Source organism: Microtus ochrogaster, unplaced genomic scaffold, assembly GCF_000317375.1.
Source record: "Microtus ochrogaster isolate Prairie Vole_2 unplaced genomic scaffold, MicOch1.0 UNK25, whole genome shotgun sequence".
Classification (NCBI taxonomy): Eukaryota; Metazoa; Chordata; class Mammalia; order Rodentia; family Cricetidae; genus Microtus; species Microtus ochrogaster.
The window spans coordinates 391,373-415,399 of record NW_004949123.1 but is presented as its reverse complement, the minus strand read 5'-3'; the positions used below and the strand labels follow the sequence as shown (position 1 = coordinate 415,399).

The 24,027-nt window shown below is 42.9% G+C and overlaps 2 protein-coding genes across 2 annotated transcripts in view; both read right to left on the bottom strand.

The window, feature by feature from the left end:
* Positions 1 to 2,410, bottom strand: part of Slc16a4 (solute carrier family 16 member 4) — a 25,596-nt gene extending 23,186 nt beyond the window's left edge. The window contains exons 1-2 of the mRNA XM_005367837.3: positions 2,139 to 2,410; positions 1,141 to 1,244 (exon numbers count right to left, since the gene is read on the bottom strand). Of these exons, the coding sequence (XP_005367894.1) occupies positions 1,141 to 1,212 (72 nt within the window). The 5' untranslated portion in view covers positions 1,213 to 1,244; positions 2,139 to 2,410. The remainder of the gene's footprint in view (positions 1 to 1,140; positions 1,245 to 2,138) is intronic.
* An 8,288-nt stretch (positions 2,411 to 10,698) lies between these two features.
* Lamtor5 (late endosomal/lysosomal adaptor, MAPK and MTOR activator 5) lies at positions 10,699 to 15,933 on the bottom strand. The gene is made up of 4 exons (XM_005367836.2): positions 15,722 to 15,933; positions 14,853 to 14,914; positions 12,646 to 12,763; positions 10,699 to 11,125 (listed from the first exon to the last, which is right to left on the bottom strand). Exons 1-4 carry the CDS (start codon positions 15,916 to 15,918, stop codon positions 11,065 to 11,067), a joined length of 438 nt encoding a protein of 145 aa, XP_005367893.1. The 5' UTR covers positions 15,919 to 15,933; the 3' UTR covers positions 10,699 to 11,064.
* Positions 15,934 to 24,027: the final 8,094 nt, after the last annotated feature.

Here is a 24,027-nt window from a genome sequence, read left to right as displayed (position 1 = left end):
CACAGCTGTGGATGGGATCCATCAGTGTTTGGAATGATCTAGGGATGCGCAGGTTGAGGCACAGCTGTGGATGGGATCCATCAGTGTTTGGAATGGGCATGCTGACAATGCACATCACCACTTTCTCACGTAGCAAACCCAACAGTTCTTGGAGATGAGGGTAAGGAGTCTTAGCTTTAAAATACATGTCAGATATACAATGTTTATTCTAGTTTAAGTTATTGGGGGGGGGAGATAGATGTGGGCAGCAGGCAGAATGTTCCCAATCCGTATCAATGAAGGAAGCTGTCTCAGTTGACTTTCTATTTCTGATTAAATACTTGAGAAGAAAAGGGTTTATTTTAGCTTACAGTTTATAAATTACCATGAAGCCGGGCAGGAACTGAAGCAGAAGCTCTGGAGGAATACTGCTTTTCCCAGCTTGCTCAGTTTGCTTTCCTAAACAACACAGGACCACCTGTCCAGGGGTGGCAGTGAATGGGACTCTCCCACATCAATCATTAATCAAGAAAATTCCCCCCACAGACTTGCCTACAAGTCATTCTGATGGAAGCAATTCCTCAGCTGCCGTTCCTTCTTTCCAGATGTGTAGGTTGGTGTCAGGTAGACAAAAACCAGCACAAAGACTACTGTTAGAATTACTGTGGACATGTTAGGCTGAGTGGGCACTTAATTTTGAGATAAGGTCTTGCCAGGTGTGATTGCCTGGCCTTGATCTCTCAGCAAGCATTTTGATTTGGTCTCTTTGAATGCTGGAATTTTAAGTATTATAGTCTCCCCCCTGGCAGGACTGATAACTTTCTAGAAATGCCCAGTGATGGCCCTAGTATAGTAAGAAATGCCATGTCCCCAAATCCCAATTGCCATGCTGCCAGGGCAGAACTGCCAATCAAGCCGGGAGCATTCTCTGATTGAGAGATCATAGGCAGAGGAGAGGACTGGGTAAGAATATAAGAATGTTTCTACTTTCAAGAGAAGCAGCTCAGCTGGGTTTAGCTGGGTTGGCCTTTGATCTTAGTAGTTTGGGGGAAGTTCCTGGCTGCCTGTTTACTCAAATCTCATTATTTCTGAAGTGATATCTGTTAGGCTTCAAGCTTTTCTCCAGATAGTTTAGCAGCTTGAAAGGGGAGAGAAACTTACCAGAAAAAAATGCAGCACGATCATCCATCCCCATCCTCCATCCGGGGTTTTAGCCTTTTCTCCCCTGTTCATTGTGCTGCTTCCTTTATGTTCCAGACAGATCACTGTGGCAGATCCAAAACAGTTGCTTCAGTAGCCAAGGAAGTGATCTAAACTTACGTGGGTCTCTCTCTTCTCTTCTCTCCCCCCCGCCTCCTTCTTTCCTTAGTTGTTTTTAAGATCTGGCTAGCCTAGAACTAATAGCAGTCCTGCCTTCTCCTGAAAGTTGGGATTATAGGTGTGTGTGGTTAAACTTTTAAATTTTATTTTTTTTCTCCGTGGTATAAAAGCAGTTGTTCTGGGATTATAATGGCTACTCATGTTCAAAATCTCCACCACCTATAGGTAATTCTTGAGGAAGCCATATATTGCCCTTCCAGTTCTGCAGACCAGTCCTTGACTTTAAAGGAAAATAATATTTTAAAGAACTAGATACCCCCAACAAAGTACATTATCTCTTTCTTAACTGGATACTAGATCAGGAAAAAAAAATTGGGAAGCCCACTTGGGAAATATGAATGAACTGAAATAGAGGGTACTGTAGAGAGGTTAAATATTCTGGGTGTTATAGTGAATTTAGGAATAATCTATGGGAGACTAGTCTCCACCTTAGGAAAGAGATGCTAGGAATTCAAGATTAGAATGTCATAGTGTGCTTCCTTCAAACAGAGTTGAGTAAGTAAATACCTATATATTGAGAAAGAGTGAGAGGAGAATGTATGTGTTTTGAGGAATGGGTGTTAACCCTATTTCCCATTGTTAAAGAAGGCTGGTGTGTGTATGTGTGTGTGTGTAACATGTTAGACGATTAGGCTGGACAGAAAGATAACCAAGGGTGTGTGCGCGTGTTGTGCGTGTGTGTGAGACATCGGTTAGATGATTAGGCTAGACAGAGCGATTCCAGTTATTCCAAGGCCCCTGAGAAAACCAACCCAACACCCAGTTCATTTTAACCTTACCTTTAACGTTCTTCAAATGAATCCTCTTTAGACAAGAAAATTGTGGAGGAAAAAAAAGTTACTTTTACTAAAATGTTACTTTTTTTCTCCTAAGGTTTTTCATTCGGCTGCTTGGTGAAAACAAGCAGGCTTTTGTGTAGTCTAACAGAGCAGAGTGGTTCAGGCACTCCTGCCCGTGGACTTTACTTCCTGAGGGAGGAGGAAAGGCGGTGTAACTTGAGATCAACTCAGTCCAACCTTCCAGCCAGCCCACAAAGTAGACGTTTTCCATCACTGGTCAGAAGTGGTTGGAGTAAGCCAAGGAGAAAATCCTCCTAGTGACAACTCAAGCCTGCTGGGGGTGGGAGAGGGGGAGGGGAGAGAGGAACTGACGCAGGGAACCCTCCAGATTTTTGAAACAGTTGTCCAAAGTTCCTCAGGAAGTCTCAAGAGCAGTTTATAAGAGAAACACTTCTTCCAGAACTGGGAGAGTCTTTTGTTTGTTTGTTTTTTTTTTTTAATTGGGCCACAAATGGCAATGTTAGAGCTGTAGATGTTGCCCTCTGATAAAGTGCATGCTTAACTGGGGCACCTGGGTTTTGTCCCTAGTAACAAACACACAAAATTCTTCAGTAAATTCGGTCTGCTGTCTGCTCTTTTGTGCTCATTAACTAAATAGTATGATTACTAATTTGGGGTTTCAGGTACCATTTCAATTGCTGTTTTGAACCTAATTACTTTAATTTCAAATGTTTCCCATGAAAAAATGTATACTTATAGTAATTTTAATGAAACTTTTTTTCTTACTGCATTTTGGAATAAAAAAGATTAAGACTGAGTCCTAGAAAATTATCCCAATAATTCAACATTCCAGTCCAATTTCCTTCCTTTGCTCCAGCTTCCACATTAAAGAAAACAAAAATCAACAAGCAAGTGCCTTTGATCTCCCTGCACCAACATTCCAGATTTTAATCCAATGTGTGTTTTAAGCCAAAGTGTGAGTTGTTTGATCTTGAAATCTGTACTTTTTGCTTGTTTGTGTGCTTGCTTTTTAAACAAGGGGCTTCTCATCCTCTTAAAGTCCAGCTCCGATACTTTTTGATTTAAAATGCATGCAGTAGGATGGCTTAGTTTGGGAGGATGCTCAGCAAATCCATGGGAAAGATGATGCATCTATGTGGTGTTGATGGTAAAAAAAAAAAATCAAATAAACATTCAGAAGACAAAACTCAGAGGAAGAGGAATACTTTTCAGAGAGATCTGTGATAATTATATACCCTAGTAAATGTTTTTAGTGACCATTCATGAACTGTTTTCAAGGTCTTTTAAAGCAAAGCTCTGATGTAGTCACAAGAGATGAAGTTGAGCTTGGTGCTGACAGCTCTGTCTGGAGCCCTGGGACTAGATTGAGATGGAGTGCAGCAGTCATCTTTAGGTTCAGAGGACTGAAGTCCTCAGAGATGAACCCCTTCAGACACACCACTTATATAACCACCTTAATAGATAGTGGATATCTATTATTGTTGAGATACTGTTGAGGGATAGTGGAATAGTGTGGGTGATGCTGTTTGCTTAGAATCTCAACTTTGCATTTTAAGACTTGAAATTCTGAGCAAGTTAACCTCTTAGAATTTGTTTCTGAAACTATAAAATGTGGTTAATGCTGTTTTTGCAAGATTGTGGTTAAGGGTTAAGGATACTTCTTACTGTTGTTCACGGCAACTCACACTTAGAATCTCACATGCTGAACCAAGGAGCACTGTTGTGAATTTGAACAAATCTGGGTTAAAGTCAGACCCTGCCCCCCAACCAAAAAAAGAAAAGCCAAACAAAAACTCATGAATCATTCTTGTTAATCAGAAGAAAGAATTGTTAAGGTATCTGGGATATTAGTTAACATTTCGACACCCATCCCCATGGAGTTAATGAGGTTTTAAGTCTTTAAGCATATGGTTAGTTTCTCAGCTTCTAACCTTTTAACTCTTGGCTCTCAAGCTCTTTGGCAAGAATTTACTGTAATTCCTTACTACTGTTCTACTGTCAGATAACTTGTGAGTAGGACTCAGTCCAGTACAACATTGCCAGGTTAAGAAAGTTATCCAGCCAAACCTTTTTTTGTCTTTGTTTAGTCCTTACCTTTAAAATTTTGGCTCACAAAGCCAGACGCAGTGGCACACGCCATTGCTCACAACACTCAGGAAGCAGAGGCAGGCAGGTATCTTGAGTTCCAGGCCAACCTGGTCTACAGAGCGAATCCCAGGACAACCAGGGCTATGCAGAGAAACCCTATCTTGAAAACAATAATAATAATTATTATTATTATCATTATTATAAGCTTACAGTGTTGGCCTCCGACTGACTGGCGTTTGGGGAGTTAAGATTTCAGGAGCCTTCCTTCCTACCATTTCATAAATCACGAGTGGATCACTGTTCCCGTAGAGAACAAACAATCAGACTTAGGATTCGCTCACTTCTGGGAACCTGGAAGTTTAGCAAATGCTCCTGTGATTGGCCTCCTCTGGGCACTGACTGAAGATGTTTCATAAGCGTCATCATAACTCAGTGCTGCAGAAGGTGAGTAATTCTATGTGGCCTGACTGAAGGAGAATCCTGAATGTGCCTTGTATTTTCTTCCAGACACCATTTCCTTTTGTTAATTCTCCTTTTACTATAATAAACATGACCACAGGGAAATATTGAATCATTTGAGCCCTAGTGAATCATCAGAACTAAGTATCTTAGTTAGGGTTTCTATTGCTGCAATGAAACACCATGACCAAGTTTATTTGGCTTACACTTCCATATCACTGTTTATCATCAAAGGAAGTCAGGACAGGAACTCAAACAGGGCAGGAACGTGGAGGCAGGAGCTGATGCAAAAGCCATGGAGGGTGCTGCTTACTGGCTTGTTCAGTCTGCTTTCTTTCTTTTTTTTTAATTGATTTTTATTGAGCTCTACATTTTCTCTGCTCCCCTCCCTGCCTCTCTTCTCCCCCAAGGTCCCCATGCTCCCAATTTACTCAGGAGATTTTGTCTTTTTCTACTTCCCATGTAGATTAGATCTATGTAAGTCTCTCTTAGTGTCCTCATTGTTGTCTAAGTTCTCTGGGATTGTGATTTGTAGGCTGGTTTTCTTTGCTTTATGTTTAAAAACCACTTTTGAGTGAGTACATGTGATAATTGTCTTTCTGTGTCTGGGTTGCCTCACTCAAAATAATGTTTTCTAGCTCCATCCATTTTCCTGCAAACTTCAAGATGTCATTATTATTATTATTATTATTATTATTATTATTATTATTTTACTGTGTAGTAATCCATTGTGTAAATGCACCACATTTTCCTTACCCATTTTTCGGTCGAGGGGCATTTAGGTTGTTTCCAGGTTCTGGCTATGACAAACAAAGCTGCTATGAACATAGTTGAGCACACGTCCTTGTAGCATGATTGAGCATCCTTTGGATATATACCCAAAAGTGGTATTACTGGGTCTTGAGGAACGTTGTTTCCTAATTTTCTGAGAAATCACCACACTGATATAGAATATTCCATCCAGGGGGCTGGAGAAATGACTCAGCTGTTGAAAGCACTGACGGCTCTTCCAGAGGTCCTGAGTTCAATTTCTCAGCAACCACATGGTGGCTCTCAACCATCTGTAATGAAATCTGTTGCCCTCTTCTGGCCTGCAGGCATACATGTAGGCAGAACACTGGACACTAAATGAAAAAAAAAAAAAAGAATATTCCATCCAAACAGAAAAGAATATACCTTCTTCTCAGCACCTCATGGAACCTTCTCAAAAATTGACCACATACTCGGTAACAAAACACACCTCAACAAATACAAAAAATTGGAATAACCCAACATACCTTATCAGATCACCATGGCTTAAAACTAGAAGTCAACAGCAATACTAATTCCAGAAAATCCACAAACACATGGAAATTAAACAATGCTCACCTGAATCATCAATGGGTCAAGGAAGAAATAAAGGGAGAAATTAAAGACTTCCTAAAATTCAATGAAAATGACCACACAACATACCCAAATTTATGAGACACAATGAAAGCAGTGTTAAGAGAAAAGTCCATAGCACTAAATGCTTACATAAAGAAGCTGGAAAAACCCCACACTCATGAATTAACAGAACATTTGAAAACTTTAGAACAAAAAGACGCAAACTTACCTAAGAGAACTAGATGGCAGGAAATAAATAATCTAAGTGAGAGCTGAAATCAACAAAATAGAAACAAAGAAAACAATACTAAGAACCAATGAGACAAAGAGTTGGTTCTTCGAGAAAATCAACAAAATACACAAACCTTTATCCAAACTAACCAAAAGGCAGAGAGAGAATATCCAAACTAACAAAATCATAAATGAAAAGGGGGACATAACAACAGACACGGAGGAAATACAGAGAACCATCAGGTCATATTTTGAAAACCTGTACTTCACAAAATTGGAAAACGTAAAGGAAATGGACAACTCTCTGGATGAAAATCAGTCTGCTTTCTTAATAGAACCCAGAACTACCCCAGGGATGGCCTCACCCACAATGGGCTGGGCCCTCTCCCACAATCACTAATATCAAGAAATGCTTTATAGGCCTGACTGCAGCCTGTTCTCATAGAGGCATTTTAACATTTTAATTAAGGTTCCCTCCTCTCACATGACCCCAGCTTGTGCCAAGTCGACATAAAACAGTCCAGCTTACTGACGAATAGTATTTACCTGGCGTCTCCCAAGAAATGATGTTCTCCAGAGTCAGAAACAGTTGGCAGTAGAAGTGGGGACAGTGAGGTTTACTATAAGGAAATAGTTCACATGATCATAGAGACTAAGAAGCCCAATGTCTGCAGTCAGCAAACTGCATGGTAGGATTCCATTCCAAACAAGGGCAATAAAACTGAGCTGTGATTTCAATCAGTCTGGGAACGGAGGGCCAGTGCCCCAGGTCAAAGAATCAAGTGGAGAGAAGAAAGAACCTAAGGTTTCTAGTCTGTTCAGGGCTTTACTGGGTTACAGGAGGCCCACAAACACACTGGCCAGGCACAAACTCAAGTATCTTGGATCTCATAGTCCAGCTGATACACAAAATTAACTGTCATAGGGAATGGGCTTGGGAAATCCCATACAACTATACTTCGGCTTTAGTTCTGTATGGACTAGAAAATTAGTCCAGTGTGGTGGCTTGCATGAGAATAACTTCACCGGCTCCTAAGGTTGAATATTTGGCTGCAGTGCTCTTTACAAAGGATGCAAGCAAAGCTTGCCTGAAGATGTGCTCTGGGAACAGTCTTTGCCGTTTCAAAAGACTCCTGGCATTCACAGTGTTCCTTTCTCGGCCTCCTGCTTTGGATCAAGATGTGATCTCTCAGCTGCTGCTGATACCACGCCTTTGCTCTACCATCATGAACTCTTGTCCACCTGAAACTGTAAATGAAATTAAAGGCTTTCTTTTCTAAGTTTCCTTGGCTGTGGTGTTTTGTCACAGAGTAACAACATATCTAGCTGTCAGGTCTTCCCAACAGAAGTCTTGCTCTATTAATAAACTGGATATACCTTTTCCTACCTCAGATAGTTCTGAGTAAATAGGAAAATGTTTGCTTCACAGACACTGCTACAGAAAGGAGTTATGAGATAAGCAGGTGTAGCAGAATATACGGCATAAGCAGTGGGCAGGAGCTGGATCTTGCAGGCCATGTTAGCAACTCTGAATTTTGTTCAAAATGCAATGGATGGGAGGTCTCTGAAAGTTTGGAACTAGGCTTGGTGTGCAGGGAGTACTTGCCCTGTTATCGAGCATATTATCACCAGGATGCCCTGTCAAATTCAATGTGGCTAAAATCAAAATCAGCCGTCTTTCTTCTGTTCTATGTAGACTAGGAAATTCAATTCTTGTTCCTATTCTTTGTTTGCTCTGTTGCCTTTTTCTTTTGTATTCACTACCAAGCGGATTATTTCACAGAACCCATTCTTTTCTAAACTGGAACAACACAGAAGATTAAGTAAACTAAATACATAGAAATTGCTTAGTATATGTCTAGAATATAAAAAATCTTATTTCCGGGCAGTGGTAGCGCACGCCTTTAATCCCAGCACTTGGGAGGCAGAGGCAGGCGGATCTCTGTGAGTTCGAGACCAGCCTGGTCTACAGAGCTAGTTCCAGGACAGGCTCCAAAACCACTGAGAAACCCTGTCTTGAAAAAAAAAAAAATCTTATTAAAAACTGAGTTGTAAAAGCCAGGCATGGTGGCACACACCTGTAATTTGTAATCTCAGCACTTTTAGTGAGGCAGGAGGATCAGAAATTCAGGGTCATCTTTGTCTGAATAATATTTAAGGCTAGCCTCATATACAAGGTCCTGGGTGTATGTGTATTAATGGCCATTACATTTAGGCTAGAAATTGGAGATTAATGAGCAAAAAAAGTTTTTTAGTTTTTTAATTGAAAAAAATTAATTTGGATCACCTCCCCCTACCCCAGGATTATTTTTTCTTTTTTTTTGAGACAGGCTGGTCTGGAACCATGTAGGGCAGACTAGCCTTGAACTCACAATAGTCCTGTCTTAGCCTCCTGTTTCTGTTAGGTCTAGGATTGTGTTTTGGGTTGTTTTGTTTTAGACAGTTTCTCTATGTAGCCTTGGCTATCCTGGAACTTACTCTACAGACCAAGCTCTCCCTGCCTCGTGCTGGAATTACAGGCATGAGCCACCACCACACAGCTGGGTCTAGGATTCCTAAGAAGGCATTTCCTCGCGTTATCTGTCTAACAGACTCGAGCATTTGCTGTTATATAAGTATACCGTCTGGTTTGCCCTCTTCCCGCTTTCCTCTTGCTAGAAACCCTCTTTGCATTCATTCTATTCTTGGAGGCCCAGTTGATCAAAACCTTTAAACTCATGTATGCAGCAAGAGCTTGTTTAGTGCCTGCTGTGCACTAAGAACTAGATGCTTAGGATATAAGACGAAGGTCATGCTCTCACAACAGATCTGGCAGTGGTGCAGATAGACTGTATGCCTCAATTAGGGCATTACATAATACATTACATACCTTTTACTTAAGTACCACCTCGAGGGCTGTGTGTCCTACCCGAAATCCTTATTATGTAAACAGCACTTTACATTAATATTCCAGGTTTTTTTTTATATTGGGAACTATTAAATTGCCAAAGGGCAGTAGAAACTATTTAAACAAATAAACAAACTGGGCATGACTCAGGGAGCAAAAGTGTTTGTTGTATAAGCTTGACAACCTGACTTGGATTCCCAGATCCCATAGGAGAGAATAAACTCCCAAATATTGTCCTCTGATCTCAACATGCACACACAAATCTGAACTCACACATACATAAAGAAGATAATACATACACAGAAAACAAGTGTTTTGTGCCTGCTTGTCCAGTACTCCGTTGAGAACCACTGAAGGTTAAAGATTACCTTCACTCTCAAATGGTAAAAAAAGAAAAAATAATTCTTCCAAAGGCCTCCTTTTCTGATCTGGACAGTGCTACAAATGCAGGCCCATGCTGGCCATGCTCAGGCCTCCTAGAGCCTTCACTTATTTGACCCATTCATCATTCAGTAATGAGTTGTTTAATCTCCATGATTTGTGTATTTACTAAAGATTTATTTCCTGTTCATTTAAAGTTTTACTCTATTGTGGTCAGATAGGATATAAAGACTGACTTCAACCTTTTAAAATTTGTTTTGTGTCCCAGGATATTGTATTAGACATTTTCATGTGCTGCTGAGAGGAATATTCTTTGGTACTTGGGTAGACCATTATGTATATGTCTGTTAAGTTCTTTTGATGTAAGATGTCAATTCTGATGTTTCTTTGTTTACTTTTTGTCCAACTTTTGTTTACTTTTGGAGAAAGTGGAGTGTTGAAATCACCTACTATTAATGAATTGGCATTAACCTGTGTCTTTAAATCCAGTAATACAATTTTTATGAAATTGGGTAAAAACAAAATGAAAAAAAAAAAAAGAACGTAGGGCCTCTGGGCAGTGATGGCGCACGCCTTTAATCCTAGCACTTGGGAGGCAGAGGCAGGCAGATCTCTGTGGTTCGAGGCCAGCCTGGTCTACACAGCAAGTTCCAGAACATCCAGGACTACACAGAGAAACCCTGTCTCGAACCCTCCCCAACCCTCCCAAAATAATGTAGGCCCTGGAGTTCAGGTGGTAACTATACTGATCCCTCAGCTTTAGTTCCATAAACAGAAAACAGGGCAAATCACATGTAGGACCGTGTTATCCGGACAGCGTATTGTGCACACTAAAAGATGAATACAAGCCACAAAAAAGAGAGGGTTAGAGTACCTACTGTGTTATATAATGAGAGTTTCTTATCTCATTAAGGTCTTATATTACCTTTGTCACTTGGATTAAAGGAAGTGTTTGGTCCTTGCACCCCTGTATAAGAATACAGACATTTCAGACATTTAAACAAACTTCTGAAAGAGAAGCAAGCAGTTTGAGATAAAGATCTTTTCTGAAAAAACAAAATCACAATTTGATAACCGAAAAAAGAAAAATGAACATAAGTAAGAGTTCAAAGAATCAGAAGAGGCACACTTTCCTCTGAACCAATTTATTGACCACAGCAAAGTTCTATATACAAAGGGACCTGGACCTTGGTGACAAATGCCTATTCTTAGGATGCAGGACTTTGAAGCAGGAGGACCACACGTTTGAGACCAGTTCTTTCAATGTTGGGCTGCACTACTGGACTGCAGTAACTGTCCCCAAAGAGCAAGATGACAAAAGCCCAAACAAAACTACGATCCTTTCTAACTGATATCTTGGAAACGGGTTGTCATAAATAAAAGTCCACATCGGACATTCGGTGAATGGCCTAACTTCTGGAACTTGACTAGTTGTTACAAGTTAACACAGGTAGGACTGAACCCCTATGTCGGGTGGCTGGAGAACACGAGATGTCACGAGGCCATTTTGTGCACTGCCACTGTGATGCCATCGTGCTTCTGGATCATAATGTTCCTGAAAAGCAAAAAGGAAAATATTCAGCAGATTTAGTACATGGGACTTAGGTGTAAGGTTAAACATGTTTGGTTTAAGATACAAAACACCACCATCTGCATCTTTCTTCCTATGTAAAAGCAGATAGGAACACTCAGTGTTAGGAAGTGTCAGCCACAACCCTACTTCCATAATCTCCGCCATGTTTTACCCATCCATAAAGAGGGCTACACTCTCAAACTACGAGACAAATCTCCCTGCACGAAAAATAAGTAAAAAATAAAAAGCATATATGGGCATGAAACAGGTGAGAATTAAAGGGAAGTCTAATTATAACAAGAAAATGAAATTAATCTTTATCCCTACTACTCAACATGGTTCTGATTTTTTTTTCTGGATTTTTGTTGGTATTGTTGGAGTTAGAATCCAGGACCTTAAATCACTAGCCTAGTCTCCTGGTCCAATTTTTAGATTAAAAACATTTTTTTTTAAATTATGGGTGTGTCTGTTTGTATGTGGCATATGTGCATGGGTGCCTGAGACGGCCAGAAGGACGTGTCGGATCCTCTGGAGTCAGAGTTACAAGTGGGTGTGAGCTGCCAAATGTGGGTGGTGGAAACGGATGAGGTCCTCTGGAAGAGCAGTGTAGGTTCTTAACCACTGAGCCACCTTCCCTAATTTTTACTATTATGTTACTTACTTTTTGGTATGTGTATGTGTGCCACTGCTTACATGTGGAGGTCAGAGAAAATCTTCAGGGAGTTTGTTCTCCTCTGACCCACATGGGTTCCAGGGAGTGAACTCAGATCAGACTTGTTTACAAGCACCTCTACTTCCTCAGCAATCTTGCCTGGAGATATATATCCTCTTCTTCCCCACCCCCCAAATTGATTATAGTATGCATTTTTAAGGTTAATTTTATCTGTGTCTGTGTGAGTATGCACAAACAAGTGTATGCAGGTACACACACCTGTGTATGCATAGAGGTGAGAAGAAGGTGCTGGGTGTTCTTTATCACTGTGCAGATTCCTTTGCAGTGGGTCTTATCCCTGCACCTGGGACTCCTTTTCTGTCCTAGACTGGAAGTTAGCAAACTCCAGCAATCTTCCTGTCTCTGCTGCTCTTCCCGACTTGGAGCTGAGGTTACAGGTGTTTGTGGGGATGCTCAGCTTGCTACATGGGTGCTAGAATCTAAATCCCAGTCCTCAGGACTATGGACCAAGCACTCCTTTTAAACACTGACATCTCTCCAGCTTCTACAGTTTTGTTTTCATTTAGAATTTTTCTAAAGACCTTTATCTTGGAATATCTTTAACATTTATATTGTTTTTGTTTGTGTGTTTTTACTATTTTCTTTGCTTTCTTTTTTGGCACACTGGCAGTTCTTGACAGTTCTTATGCTCATTTAAATGAAGTCTGTCAGAGCCTCAATGCCCACTGGCCCCGCGGTACATTGACTAAAGAACTGCTGATGGACAAAGGGGAAAGCCCAATCAAGTTTTTCTGAACAAGAAGAAAGGGATGTGCTGATATGGACTCACCCATTATCTGACTCTAAACAGACCACAGGAATATCGGTGGGGTCAGAGGTTAGCTTAGATGCTTGCTGAGCTAGAACAGATATCACTCCGGCATGCTCATCTGACAGGGTACCACGACCTAAAGACAGAGATGAAATTGTTACCTAAGTGTCTAGAATATAAACCTATAGTGTACTATCTAAAAAGAAACTCAGCTCATGGCCTTTTAGGTTAGGTACTGACATGAATTTTTTCCCTACCTGGTACTCAGCTGATTACATCAGTGAGGAAGTCCGGCAATTGTCTTTAAACCAGTAAAGTTGTAAATGACATATAGTTTTTTCAGTTATTCCTACCACCATATGTCTCTATACACCTTCTCAAGCACAAAAGAAAGCTGTAATTCAAATCAATCTGATGATCATAAATTTATTTTATGGGAATTTTGCTAAAACCAAGATTCAAAGATGACAGTGTGTCAATGTGGATAAGGGACTTGGTGAAGCTATTTAATTCCTTATGGGAAATCTGATTTTCTTTTTCTAAGCTCAATCACAAAGAACAAGTTGTTACTCACAAAGTTCAGCTGTATGATCATCTTGTCAGCATATGTGAAGATCTGTAAGCAATTATTTCTGCCAGTGTAAGCTAGCAGGGCTATTTTCAAACATCTCAAGGATTCTGTACTATTGCCTAAATAAGATCCTAGGTACAACAGATCCCTGAAATAAAGGCAACGGGAGCTTGCTTACATCTGAAACGAAGGTGGTAGACAATATCCTGGCAGAAGTTCTGAATTTACTATAACCACATAAGAAATCGACAGGCCAAGCTGGAGCCTGAAGGTCTACAGCAAACAGCAACTTCAGACCTCGAAGGTCTTCCTTACTCAGCTTGAGATTTTCACACATGCACTTAAAATTTTCCGTAGCGTCCTGGCAAATGCTTCAAAATATTTACCTTTGTTCCAAATGACTGGTTTTTGTATAAGCCATAACTAACTGTAGTACCTCTGTCCGTTACCAAACCAATAAAAGCTCAGAGCTCTAAAAAGTCCTGCATAGTTCTAAGAATTCCTGGGTTTAACTAGTTTCTGACACTAATTAACTTTAGCTATTTGCTTTTCTTTTTTCTTTTTGGTTTTGCAAGACAGGGTTTCTCTGTGGAGCCCTGGCTGTCCTGTAACTCACTCTCTCGACCAGACTAGCCTCTAACTCATGGAGATCTACCTGCCTCTGCCTCCTGAGTGCTGGGATTAAAGACCTGCACCATCACTGCCCAGCGCTATTTACCTTTCTAGACTTAGTTTCTTATCCGTAATTGCTATAGTTTATTGAACATTGCATCTTGGTTCTGTGTACTGAGTTTTAAGCTTTGGAGGCAGCTAAGGAATCCCATCTTAACCATTCAGGAGTTGTAAGATCTTGAGCAAGGTCCTTAATTAAACTCCATGTTTTAGTTTCTCCCTACCACAAAGGGCTTTTCTGAGGAATATTTAAGTTTGTGCAATGTAAAACACGAAGAATAGTGTCTAGCCAGGTGTGGTGGTGCACATCTTTATTCCTTGTACTTGCGGCAGAGGCAGGAGGATCTCTGTGAGTTACAGGCTAGCCTGGTCCACTTAGTGAGTTCCAGGACAGCCAGGTCCATGTAGTATAGAGTAAGAAAAAATAATGGTTTCTGATACTTAAGAGTCCAACACACTTAATTCTTCATTCATTGCATAATTAATAACACGGTGAAGAAAATGAAGCCACAAAGGGTTCTTTCTGTTCTGGGCTCATGTTAGCAGCCAGAATAGGAGAATGGGGTTGGTCAGATATGTCCACCTGTGAAGTCCCTATTTTAATGACACTAAGTTAAGAGTGGCTGTATTAACAGCCTCATCTATTTTTCAGAGCTATTGAAGCAATTAAGGATACACACACACACATATAAATAATACAGCCCAACAGTCCCTGCATATGAAATGCATTAGGTGACAATTGTTTTTACTTAAAGCCCTTTTCTAGACCTCTTGAAAATTACTCAAAACAGTTTTAGTGGGGACAGTTGTAGAACCAGGAGGAACATTTCTGCCTTTTAAGAACAATAGAAAGGCGTCAATTACCTAGTCTTACCTGGAGATATTCTCTATGTTCAAAAGGTAACAGGAATAAAAGCTAGAAAATAATAGCAAAGCAAAACTCCCAGTGACTCTCAAAGGGAGGCTGGTATGAGACACTTACAGCCCAGATTAAGTCCTTGAGAGTCTGTGCACAGGACTCCAACAATGGATGGATTCTTCATTCTAATTTTAGGAGCACAAGAAAGATGAGTCAGATGATGTGAAGAAATACTTAAGTTATCGTAGTACAAATAAGTTTTCTATGCATCAAGTATTAAGCGCTTCAAATCAGCTTTAAAAAAAACCAACAAAACAGGATGGCGCTAAAGCTAAATAAAGAAACCATTTTCTCACAACGAACTGTGCCAGGTACCTATGGGCTTCATAGGGCTACAAACACTGCAGTTATCTATAGGGTTTTGTTCTTGGTATAAAAGTATGTTCTGGGATAGCAATGCATTCAAAATAACTGTCAGAATTCTTAAGTTACTGGATTCGCTCCTGGGGGGGGGCGGTAGATTTAGAAGCTAAAAGGGGAGGTGGCGCCTTTGTAAGCCACTTTACACTTCCCAATTTTAAACTTTAGAGACAGCCGAAAAACTTGACGGATGTCTTTACTTCGTAAGCGCTGAGTAACTGATGGGTTACACACGCGAGAAGAGATGGGTGTGCATTTGCACTGCAGATTTAGCACATCTGGTACCTCCTTCCCCAAACTTCTGAGGCGCTACTCGGACCCTACGGACCATTTCAAGGCGACTGGTGATTTAGTCCTCTCTCGCTGGGACCCGCAAGACTCTTTCTCCATAAGGAAGCGTACAGAGCCTGGCGAAACTTTAATCTGGAGTCACGCGCGGCCCGGGCGTCCGCAGAAGTCACCCGCTCGCCGCCCCGAGTGCCCCAAACGCTTCCGTGGGCACTCGCAGTCCGTGTCGCTTGTCCCGCCCCAGTTCCCGTCAGAGCGCAGGACCGGCTGCACGGACTACTCACGTGTCCTCCAAATGCTGTTCCAAAGTCGCCTCCATCCCGCCCGCTATCCGCCCCGGTCCTAGACCCCGCAGCAAAACGCTTCCTGCTTCACCGAAAGCCTCGGTCACGTGATTTGAGCGAGGCGGGCGCCCGGACGGCGTCTCCAGAGGGACCAAATTCAGCGCGGAGCTGCGTCCGCGTTCTTTACGATAAGACATAGGTGCTGTGGCACGACCCACGCCGTGACTGGCGTTCGGTCTCCGGTCCCGGGCTCTCAGATTACTCCCCATCCTCAGGAAGATCTTTAGTCGGGCCCCAGGACCTCTGTGCCTGCCCCAGAACTTGGCCTTAATTATTTTTAACCTTTGGATTTCGGTTCAAACGGCTCCCAGCCCTAGCCAGAGCTGGGACTTTTTTTTTTTTTTAAGTTTTAAGTTTTAAAGTAACCCGGCTGGTTTTGCTGGATCTCATCTAGGCAGTAAGGCTATCACCAAGAAGACCCAGAACCGCTGGGAAGGCGTGCACACGCGGCACTAAAGGAAGAGATGGCACAGGTTGAAGCCCCAGAGCGGGTACTGGGAAAGTGTCAGAATATTAACATGTTAAGGCGTTGGTAGCTTCTTTGTTCACTGAGGCTGACCTTGAATTCCTGGACCTCGATTTTACTGCCATACTTCCCCACCCTTGGTTTGCACTGATGCTTCTACTAACTAGGGCTTAGAAAGTTTTAGGAGAAGAAGGTAGGTTCCAGTTTTAGGTGATAGTGAAGACCAAGTATTATTACTTTAAAAATAACTAATTTTTAAAATTTGTATTTCCTTTTTATTGTTGTTTTGGAGATAACATCTCATATAGCCTTCCTGCCCTCAAATTTGCCGTATATCTGAGGCTGACCTTAACTATTGATCCTTGTGCCTTCAACACCAGCATTTAAAGAACCTCAGAATAAACTAACCACCTACAGGCAGAGGTCAGAAGTCAGCCTCATGTCTGGGTCCTCAGATGCTGTTAACCCTTTTTTGAGACAGGGTCTATCACTAGTCTGAGACTCTGATTAGGCTAGTCTGGCTGGCTAACTAGCCCCGATCCTCTTGTCTGCACCTGCCCCGGCTTCTCGAGTGTTGGCATTACAGTGTGTGTGCCACCATGCCCAGCAGTTATCTATGGGCTCTGGAGGCTAAAGCCAGGTCTTCATGTGAGCCAGGTAAGAATGCTGACCCAGCCATCTCCCCTGCTCCGGGTTCTAGAGTTTTAACTCTCTTAAGATTCCAATTAATTAATTAATTAATTAATTGTGTGTTGTAATTTGGGCTTTGGGGGTGCATGCTTTGAAGAAATTACCCGAGTTATGGGTAATACAATGTAGGACATCCAGATTTTAGAGCAGCAGTTTAAACGTACCCTTAAAAGATAGCATTAGAGTTACACACCTTGGGGGATGCCGGGAATCCCAGCACTTGGGAGGCTGAGGCAAGAAGGTATAAACTCCAGGACAGGCTGGGATTCATATTAAGACTTCATGTTTATAAACTTAAGTATAGCCCGTTGTCGGGGTCCAAAGCCCCAACATTAACTATTTTTCCCTCTCTGGACCAGCATGGACTCATGGGAATAATTGAGACACAGTTCACACAGCAATATTGGGAGTCTCCGGGTTCATTCAAATCCTAAAGATCACTGGTGTTTATTATCCAAACACCTTTTATCCCCCTAGATAAACTGAGGTGGAAGTTCATTAGCATTCTGTTTCCGGGGTAGCAGGACTAAAGTCACATCTACAGCTCTGTCACTAGCTTGGAATTGACACCTCTTCTCAGGCGATCTCCGTCATTACAAAGCAAGGAGCAGCATACCTGAGCTTTTGTTAGGGTAGCGACAGCCTGTCTGGAAGGGTTCCTGACTACTTCAGGTACTATCTATGGCCTGAGCCTGGCTGTCACACCATGTAGAAATATGGACCTAAACCCGTGGTGTTGGTGGCGGTGGCTGCGCTTGACATTAATCCCAGTGCTCTGGAGGAAGAGGCAGGCAGATCTCTGTGAGTACAAAGCCAGCCTGGTCTACAGAGCCAGTTCCAAGACAGCTAGAGCTGTTACACAGAGAAACCCTGCCTTGAAAAGCCAAAACAAAAACAAAATGAAAGAAAGTATATATGATTCCAAGCAAAGTTTACCCCAGTTGTCTGAGAGAGCCTGCTCCTTGCCAGCACCATGCCTGAGGAAACAGTATCAGGTCTGTCTCCTGCTGTCCCAAGTGGCAAAATATGTTATTGGGTTGAGACTCCTGAGCTTGGTCTTTCTGTTTTGTTTGGTGGTGCTGAGGAGCCTACCCAGGACCTGCTTATACTAGGTAACTACTCTACCACTGAGCTCCACCCTGGGCCCAGTTCTGGCATCCTGAACCACCAATCACTATCCGGACAGATACAATGTGAGTCACATTTGTCGTTTTAAATAGCCTGGGAGCCACATAAAGAAAACAGAAGAAATTAATTTTTTAAATTATGTATTTATTATGTATACAGTTAGCCAGAAGAGGGCACCAGACCTCATTACAGATGGTTGTGGGCCATCATGTGGTTGCTGGGAATTGAAATCAGGACCTTTTGAAGAACAGGCAATGCTCTTAACCGCTGAGCCGTCTCTCTAGCCCCCAGAAGAAATTAATTTTGACAATAATTTATGTATCTAAAAAGTCATTTTATCATGTAATTGATTTTTTTAAATTTTTTCTCCTGTCTTGGATCTTTAAAAATATGAGGTACATTTTGCACTGTGCCACATTGCAGTTCAGACTGACCACATTTCAAGCAGGCAGTAGCCATGGGTGAATGCAGGCTCCAGTATTGGCGAATATATCTCCAGGGTATCTCCGATGATCTCAAAGACAGATAAATATTAAAGGATTTTCAGGAAGGCTACAGATTAGGCCACTTCTTAAGGTCTTAGGTGGGCTTTTCAGCGGAAAGAAGAAAACAGGAAGAGTGGGTATTTGGTATGTGGGAAGTGACAGGGGACAGGCTGTAGTCTCTTTCTCTGTCTTGCATCCCTTTTGCCCTGCACAGGTGGATGTGGTGGGGCGAGGGGAGGGAGGCAGGAAAGCTATAGACGTGAGTCTGGGGTTGGGAACTGGGGTGCCGCTTAGAGAGGGTGTCTAACTGCAGATTGTTTTCTACTCTCTTTAGCATTCTGGGAACTTGATGGCGCTAGTCTCAGTTCTGAATGCTGGAAGCCATTTCTGGAATGGTGGGAAAATCCCAAACACCCATGACTGAACACTGGCCTCATTGGGTTGAAATTTTTCTCATGTTTACTTTGCAGAAGTGGAGAGAATGCCTTCTTCATCTTTGCACACAAGGCTCACAGAGAAGCAGAAGCTGGCTAATCACTTCCTGGGGAGACCCCACCAAACGCCGGGATTCTCTGTGTAACAGCCCTGGCTGTCCTGGAACTCACTCTGTACACCAGGCTGGTCTCGAACTCACAGAGATCCATCTGCCTCTGCCTCCAGGGTGTGTGTCACCATTGCTGTTGACTTTTTACTTTTAATGTCTGTGTTTGCACACAGAACAGCAGGCTTCCTTGTGTCCTTGTCACAACACTTTGTTTTGGTTGATCTTCTTTCCCAAGTTCCTGCCCCCATCTCCCTGCTCTAATCTTCTGTATAATTCTACCCTCAATATTCCAATGCCTCCTCTGTGTCACACATGTCTATCACCCTCCCTACCAACCTCCCTTCACTCCTTCCCCATGCTCTCCTTTATAGCCGAGATTCTAGATGGTGTCCTATGGGGAAGAGAGCTGGGTATGAAAAACTATTAAGTTCTTCACTTCAATTTCTTTGATGTCTCCTCACCCTGCCAAAGAAGCTCTGAGAAATAAAAGTCCCCGGCGGGTACAGCAGAGAACTCCAAAGCCCACATATCCAAACTGAGAGTGGGAAGGAGGTACCAAATTGGAGCCCCAGAGGTTACATACTATCTTGGTGCTGTTTCTTCTGCCTTGACCCCTGCAGGTCTTCCTGAGGGACTGACTTAGATACAGTGTTGGTGGGCCACGGGGCCCTCAGGATTTCTGTGAATTTAAGGCCTACCTGGATGACCTAGTAAGTTTAAGACAGCTTGAGCTACATAGAAAGATCCTGCCAGAAAAAAAAGAAAAAAAGGAAGGAAGGAAGAAAAAGAAAGAAAGAAAGGAAGGAAGGAAGGAAGGAAGGAAGAAAGAAAGAAAGAAAGAAAGAAAGAAAGAAAGAAAGAAAGAAAGAAAGAAAGAAAGATCTTCAATGGTGGGTGGAGCTGTTCTCTGGGAGCAAAAAGGCTCCCAGGGCCACCCACATTGACTTTCATTGAAGTGCTTAGTCACAGGCCTCCGGTGCAATGAGCCGTAATCAGCCACTAGGGGGCACCAAGGACACAGAAAATTGCACAATGAAGAGCCTAAGAGGAGTGTGTGTGTGTGTGTGTGTGTGTGTGTGTGTGTGTGTGTGTGTGTGTGTGTGTGTGTGTGTGTGTGTGTGTGTGTGCGCGCGCGCGCGCGCGCGCACACAGTGAGGGATGGGAGGAGTCTGTATAAGGCTTCTGAGTTGGTCGAGGCTGGTAAGGAGAGTGTCAAGTATCAAATGTGGTGGGTGGCCTTGGAGGCAAAGCTGTATATTTGAATCCTGGTCAGGGCACTGGCTGCCCAAGGGCTCTCTGAGCCTCCTGGAGCCTTTGGCATAGGGGGCACTGTCTTATGCCTCATCATGGTGTGGCGAGGGTTACATGGTTAGTTGTGTAGGAGGGGCTGGTGCGTTATGAGAGTCAATTTGAATAAGAAAATCTGTTTGTTTCCTTGGGTTGATTTTGATCCGGTTGGTGCCGCACGTCAGGGGACACCAGTTCCGAATGACAGCTGTGGACATCAGTCTACAGCCGCGGGGAGGTGAGCTACGTAGCTTCCCATGGCTGTATAAAGCTCTACCAAGGGAGACAGTTCTATCAATTTTATTGCTAGTTTTTTATATCTAAAACTATGCATGTTATATAAAATCATAACATACAATGAGGAAAGAAAAATCAGCCCTAACTGTAACGACTTTCATAAGGGTGAAGTAGAACCGGACAGGAAATGGGGAAGGCAAGCCACAAGGTTCGGCAAAATCTTGCCAGCTCAAGCATCTCACTCCAAACTGCAGCACAGGGCCCTGGTGAGAGCTGGGGGCTGGGGGACAGAGTGTTGTGCCACCTAGCAGTGGATACCACCGAGACCTGAGATTCAATAGCAAGCTCGTCTCCTGAACATGGTATCAATGCCATGGTTTGTGTGTGGGGCTGACAGCTATGTGCTACAGAAACACAAAGCTCAGAAATCAGTGTAGGGTGTGAGCTGGCTACGGTCTCATGCACCTGTAGTCCCGGAACTCTGGACGCACAGGCCACGTGTTCAAATCTAGTCAGTTCTAGATGGAGAGTTCCCAGTCAGCTAGGGCTACACAGAAACTTGTCAAAACGGGAACGAAACTCTGGCCAGTTCAGCGTCATCCTGCTTGAACCTCCTTTTGACTTGGCCTCCAGTATTCCATCCCCGCATGCTGCCAGATGCTGTGCAGACACAGTTAAACTGCTTCAGAGCGATGCATTGCTGGTGTTTCTCTCCCCCAAATTCACATGTGAGGATCCTCACCTTCAAGTACCTTAGCATGTGGCCTGGTTTGGAGACAGGGCCTTTATAGAGGGCATTCAAGTTAAAATGAAGACATTGGGGCGGGTCTTACCCTTATGTAATTGGCATCCTTATATAAAGCGACATGTACAGGGGAAAGACACGGGTTCTGCTGTAAGCCAAGGAGAGAAGCCTAGAACATAGATCTTCCTCACAGCCCTGGAAAGGAAACAACTCTACCAAAGCCTTGATTTAAGGTTTCTGTCCTCCAGATTTGTGGGTAAATCACCTAATTAGTGGTTCATTATTGGTTTATTATTATGGTGTCCCTGGGGAATGAGTACATTCTTGTCTCAGGAAGTCCACAAGTCAAAGCTATCACAGACACTTGGTGACTTTTTAACAGAAGGCTTAGTTGGAAAGATCACCCTCCCAGAGGCCAAAAGAGAGAGAGCGAGAGAGCAGATGAACTTTGCAGCTTGCTCCCACGGTTGGCCTTTGGCTAAGAGAGTTTTCTTCCATTGGATATTGGCCAACAGTGGTGACATAACCTGTTTAACTGTGTTAGGCTTTGAATCTTCTTTTTAAATTTTTATAGACATATGTGCCGTGTGCTTATGTGTGTATAGTTGTGTGCATGTATTTGTGGTGTATGTGTGTTGTATATGTGTGTGGTGTGTGGGTAGGGGTGGTGTGTGTGTTGTGTATATGCTGTGTATGTGTGAGTGTGTGGTGTATGTGCTGTGTATGTGTGAGTGTGTGGTGTATGTGTGTGTGTGTGGTGTGTGGGTAGGGGTGGTGTGTGTGTTGTGTATATGTTGTGTATGTGTGAGGTGTGTGTGTGGTGTGTGGGTAGGGGGTGGTGTGTGGTGTGTGTGTGTGTGTGTGTGTGTGTGTGTGTGGTGTCATCCTCAGGAACCTGGTCTATGTCCTTTCAGACAGCATCTCTTGTTGGTCTGGAGTTTCACCAACTAGGCTAGATTGTCTGGCCAGCGAGTTCCAGGGGTTCTCTTGTCTCTGTCTCTCATTACAAGCTTGTATCACCATGCCCAGAAGTTTTACATGTTCTTCACGCTTGTAAGGCTTTACCAGTGAGCCATTTCCCCATCCCTTTGAACCACTTTGTATCTGAGCCTCAGCTACAGAAGGCACTTGGTAAATGTGTATTCGGGGAAAACAGGCTGATGGCCACTCTTCTCCAAGCTTCTGAAAGCCACAGAGTGGGCAGGGAGTAGGGGATGGGGCTGTCAGTCAGTGAAGGAGAAAGTGGGAGCTGTATCCTAAAGCTGAGCCAAGTCCCGATTCTAGAAGATACGGTGAAATATATTTTAGATGAGTCCAGGTGGGCTAAAAGCATTTCAGAACAGGAAGCTATCTTCCCCTTGCTTTATTAATGTTGCTACCAAGGATAAATGAGACCCAGACTTCTGTATCCCAGCCTTCATTAGATGCCCAGTTAATGCAACCATGACAATGCTACCAAGGATAAATGAGACACAGACTTCTGTATCCCAGCCTTCATTAGATGCCCAGTTAATGCAACCATGACAAATGGGAATGAAGCCCTTATGAATAAAAAGATGATCAACACCAGCATAAAAAAAATTGCAGACCAGAGAGAAGACAGTTTAGAGCAGCTGATAAAATACCCTGGCCTTAATTAGACTGTCTGCATCACACATCAAATCAGACTTAATGTTAAGATTTATTGGTTTGGAATTGGCCAAGTGAAATGAGTTCTGGAAAATAAATGGAAAAGAAATTACCTGTGTTAAATGTATTTTCAGGGCAGGCCTGTGCACGGAGGCTTTTTAGCCAAAAGCGGGCTTATGTTTGCTTTGGCTGTGCGTCACTCTACCCAGTGAATGCCTCATGGGTCCAAGGTGGGTTTCAGAGACTCTCTCTGTCGGGTAGCAAAGGATACCATTGTCATCTAGTCCTGCTCTTGCCCTAGCAGAATCCATGATGGACAGAGAAATATCCCCATGTCTTTAACTTGCCACTGACACTTTCAGCGAGGCATACTGATTCTTACTGCAGAGAGGAAGATTCTGAAGAGCAGTGGTTCTCAACCAGAGGATCGCAAGCCCTCTGCCAAACCTCTGTTTCCAAAAGTATTTACATTATGATTCACAACAGTAGAAAAATTACAGCTATGAAATAGCAATGAAAATAAGTTTATGGTCAGGGTTCACTACAGCACGAGGTTAAAGGGTCGCAGCATTAGGGAGGTTGAGCACCACTGCCATCTGTTCACTTCTGTCCACTCCACCATGGAACAAAGTATGTTTTCTTCCTGACTGCCAAAGTCTACCCTACAGTCCACATTTTTTTTTTTCTCTGTAGCTTTGAAGCCTGTCGTGGAACTAGCTCTTGTAGACCAGGCTGGTCTCGAGCTCACAGAGATCCACCTGCCTCTGCCTTCCGAGTGCTGGGATTAAAGGTGTGCACCACCACCGCCTAGCCTACAGTCCATATTTTGCTTCAGGGAGTTATGTATGACCACAGTACCTCACTATCCTCTTGTGAGTCCTCGGGCAAGTCCTGCAGAACCTTGATAGCTCAGATGAGTTTCCACTCTAAGTGGAGATACCACAGTGCCCCCTGGTGGTGCCCTAGGATTCCAAAGGAGACTTCATATCCAGTTTCAGGCACTTTACAAATTCAGAACAGACGAAAGCTGTGTTT

Bases quoted from the DNA above. Each gene is read 5' to 3' on its own strand.
- Lamtor5 (XM_005367836.2), bottom strand. From the start codon at position 15,918: ATGTCTTATCGTAAAGAACGCGGACGCAGCTCCGCGCTGAATTTGGTC. The intron at 14,915-15,721 runs GTGAGTAGTCCG...TCCTAAAATTAG, and splicing joins GAACAGCATTTGGAGGACAC to AATGAAGAATCCATCCATTG. The intron at 11,126-12,645 runs GTGAGTCCATAT...TTTGCTTTTCAG, and splicing joins TGTTTAGAGTCAGATAATGG to GAACATTATGATCCAGAAGC.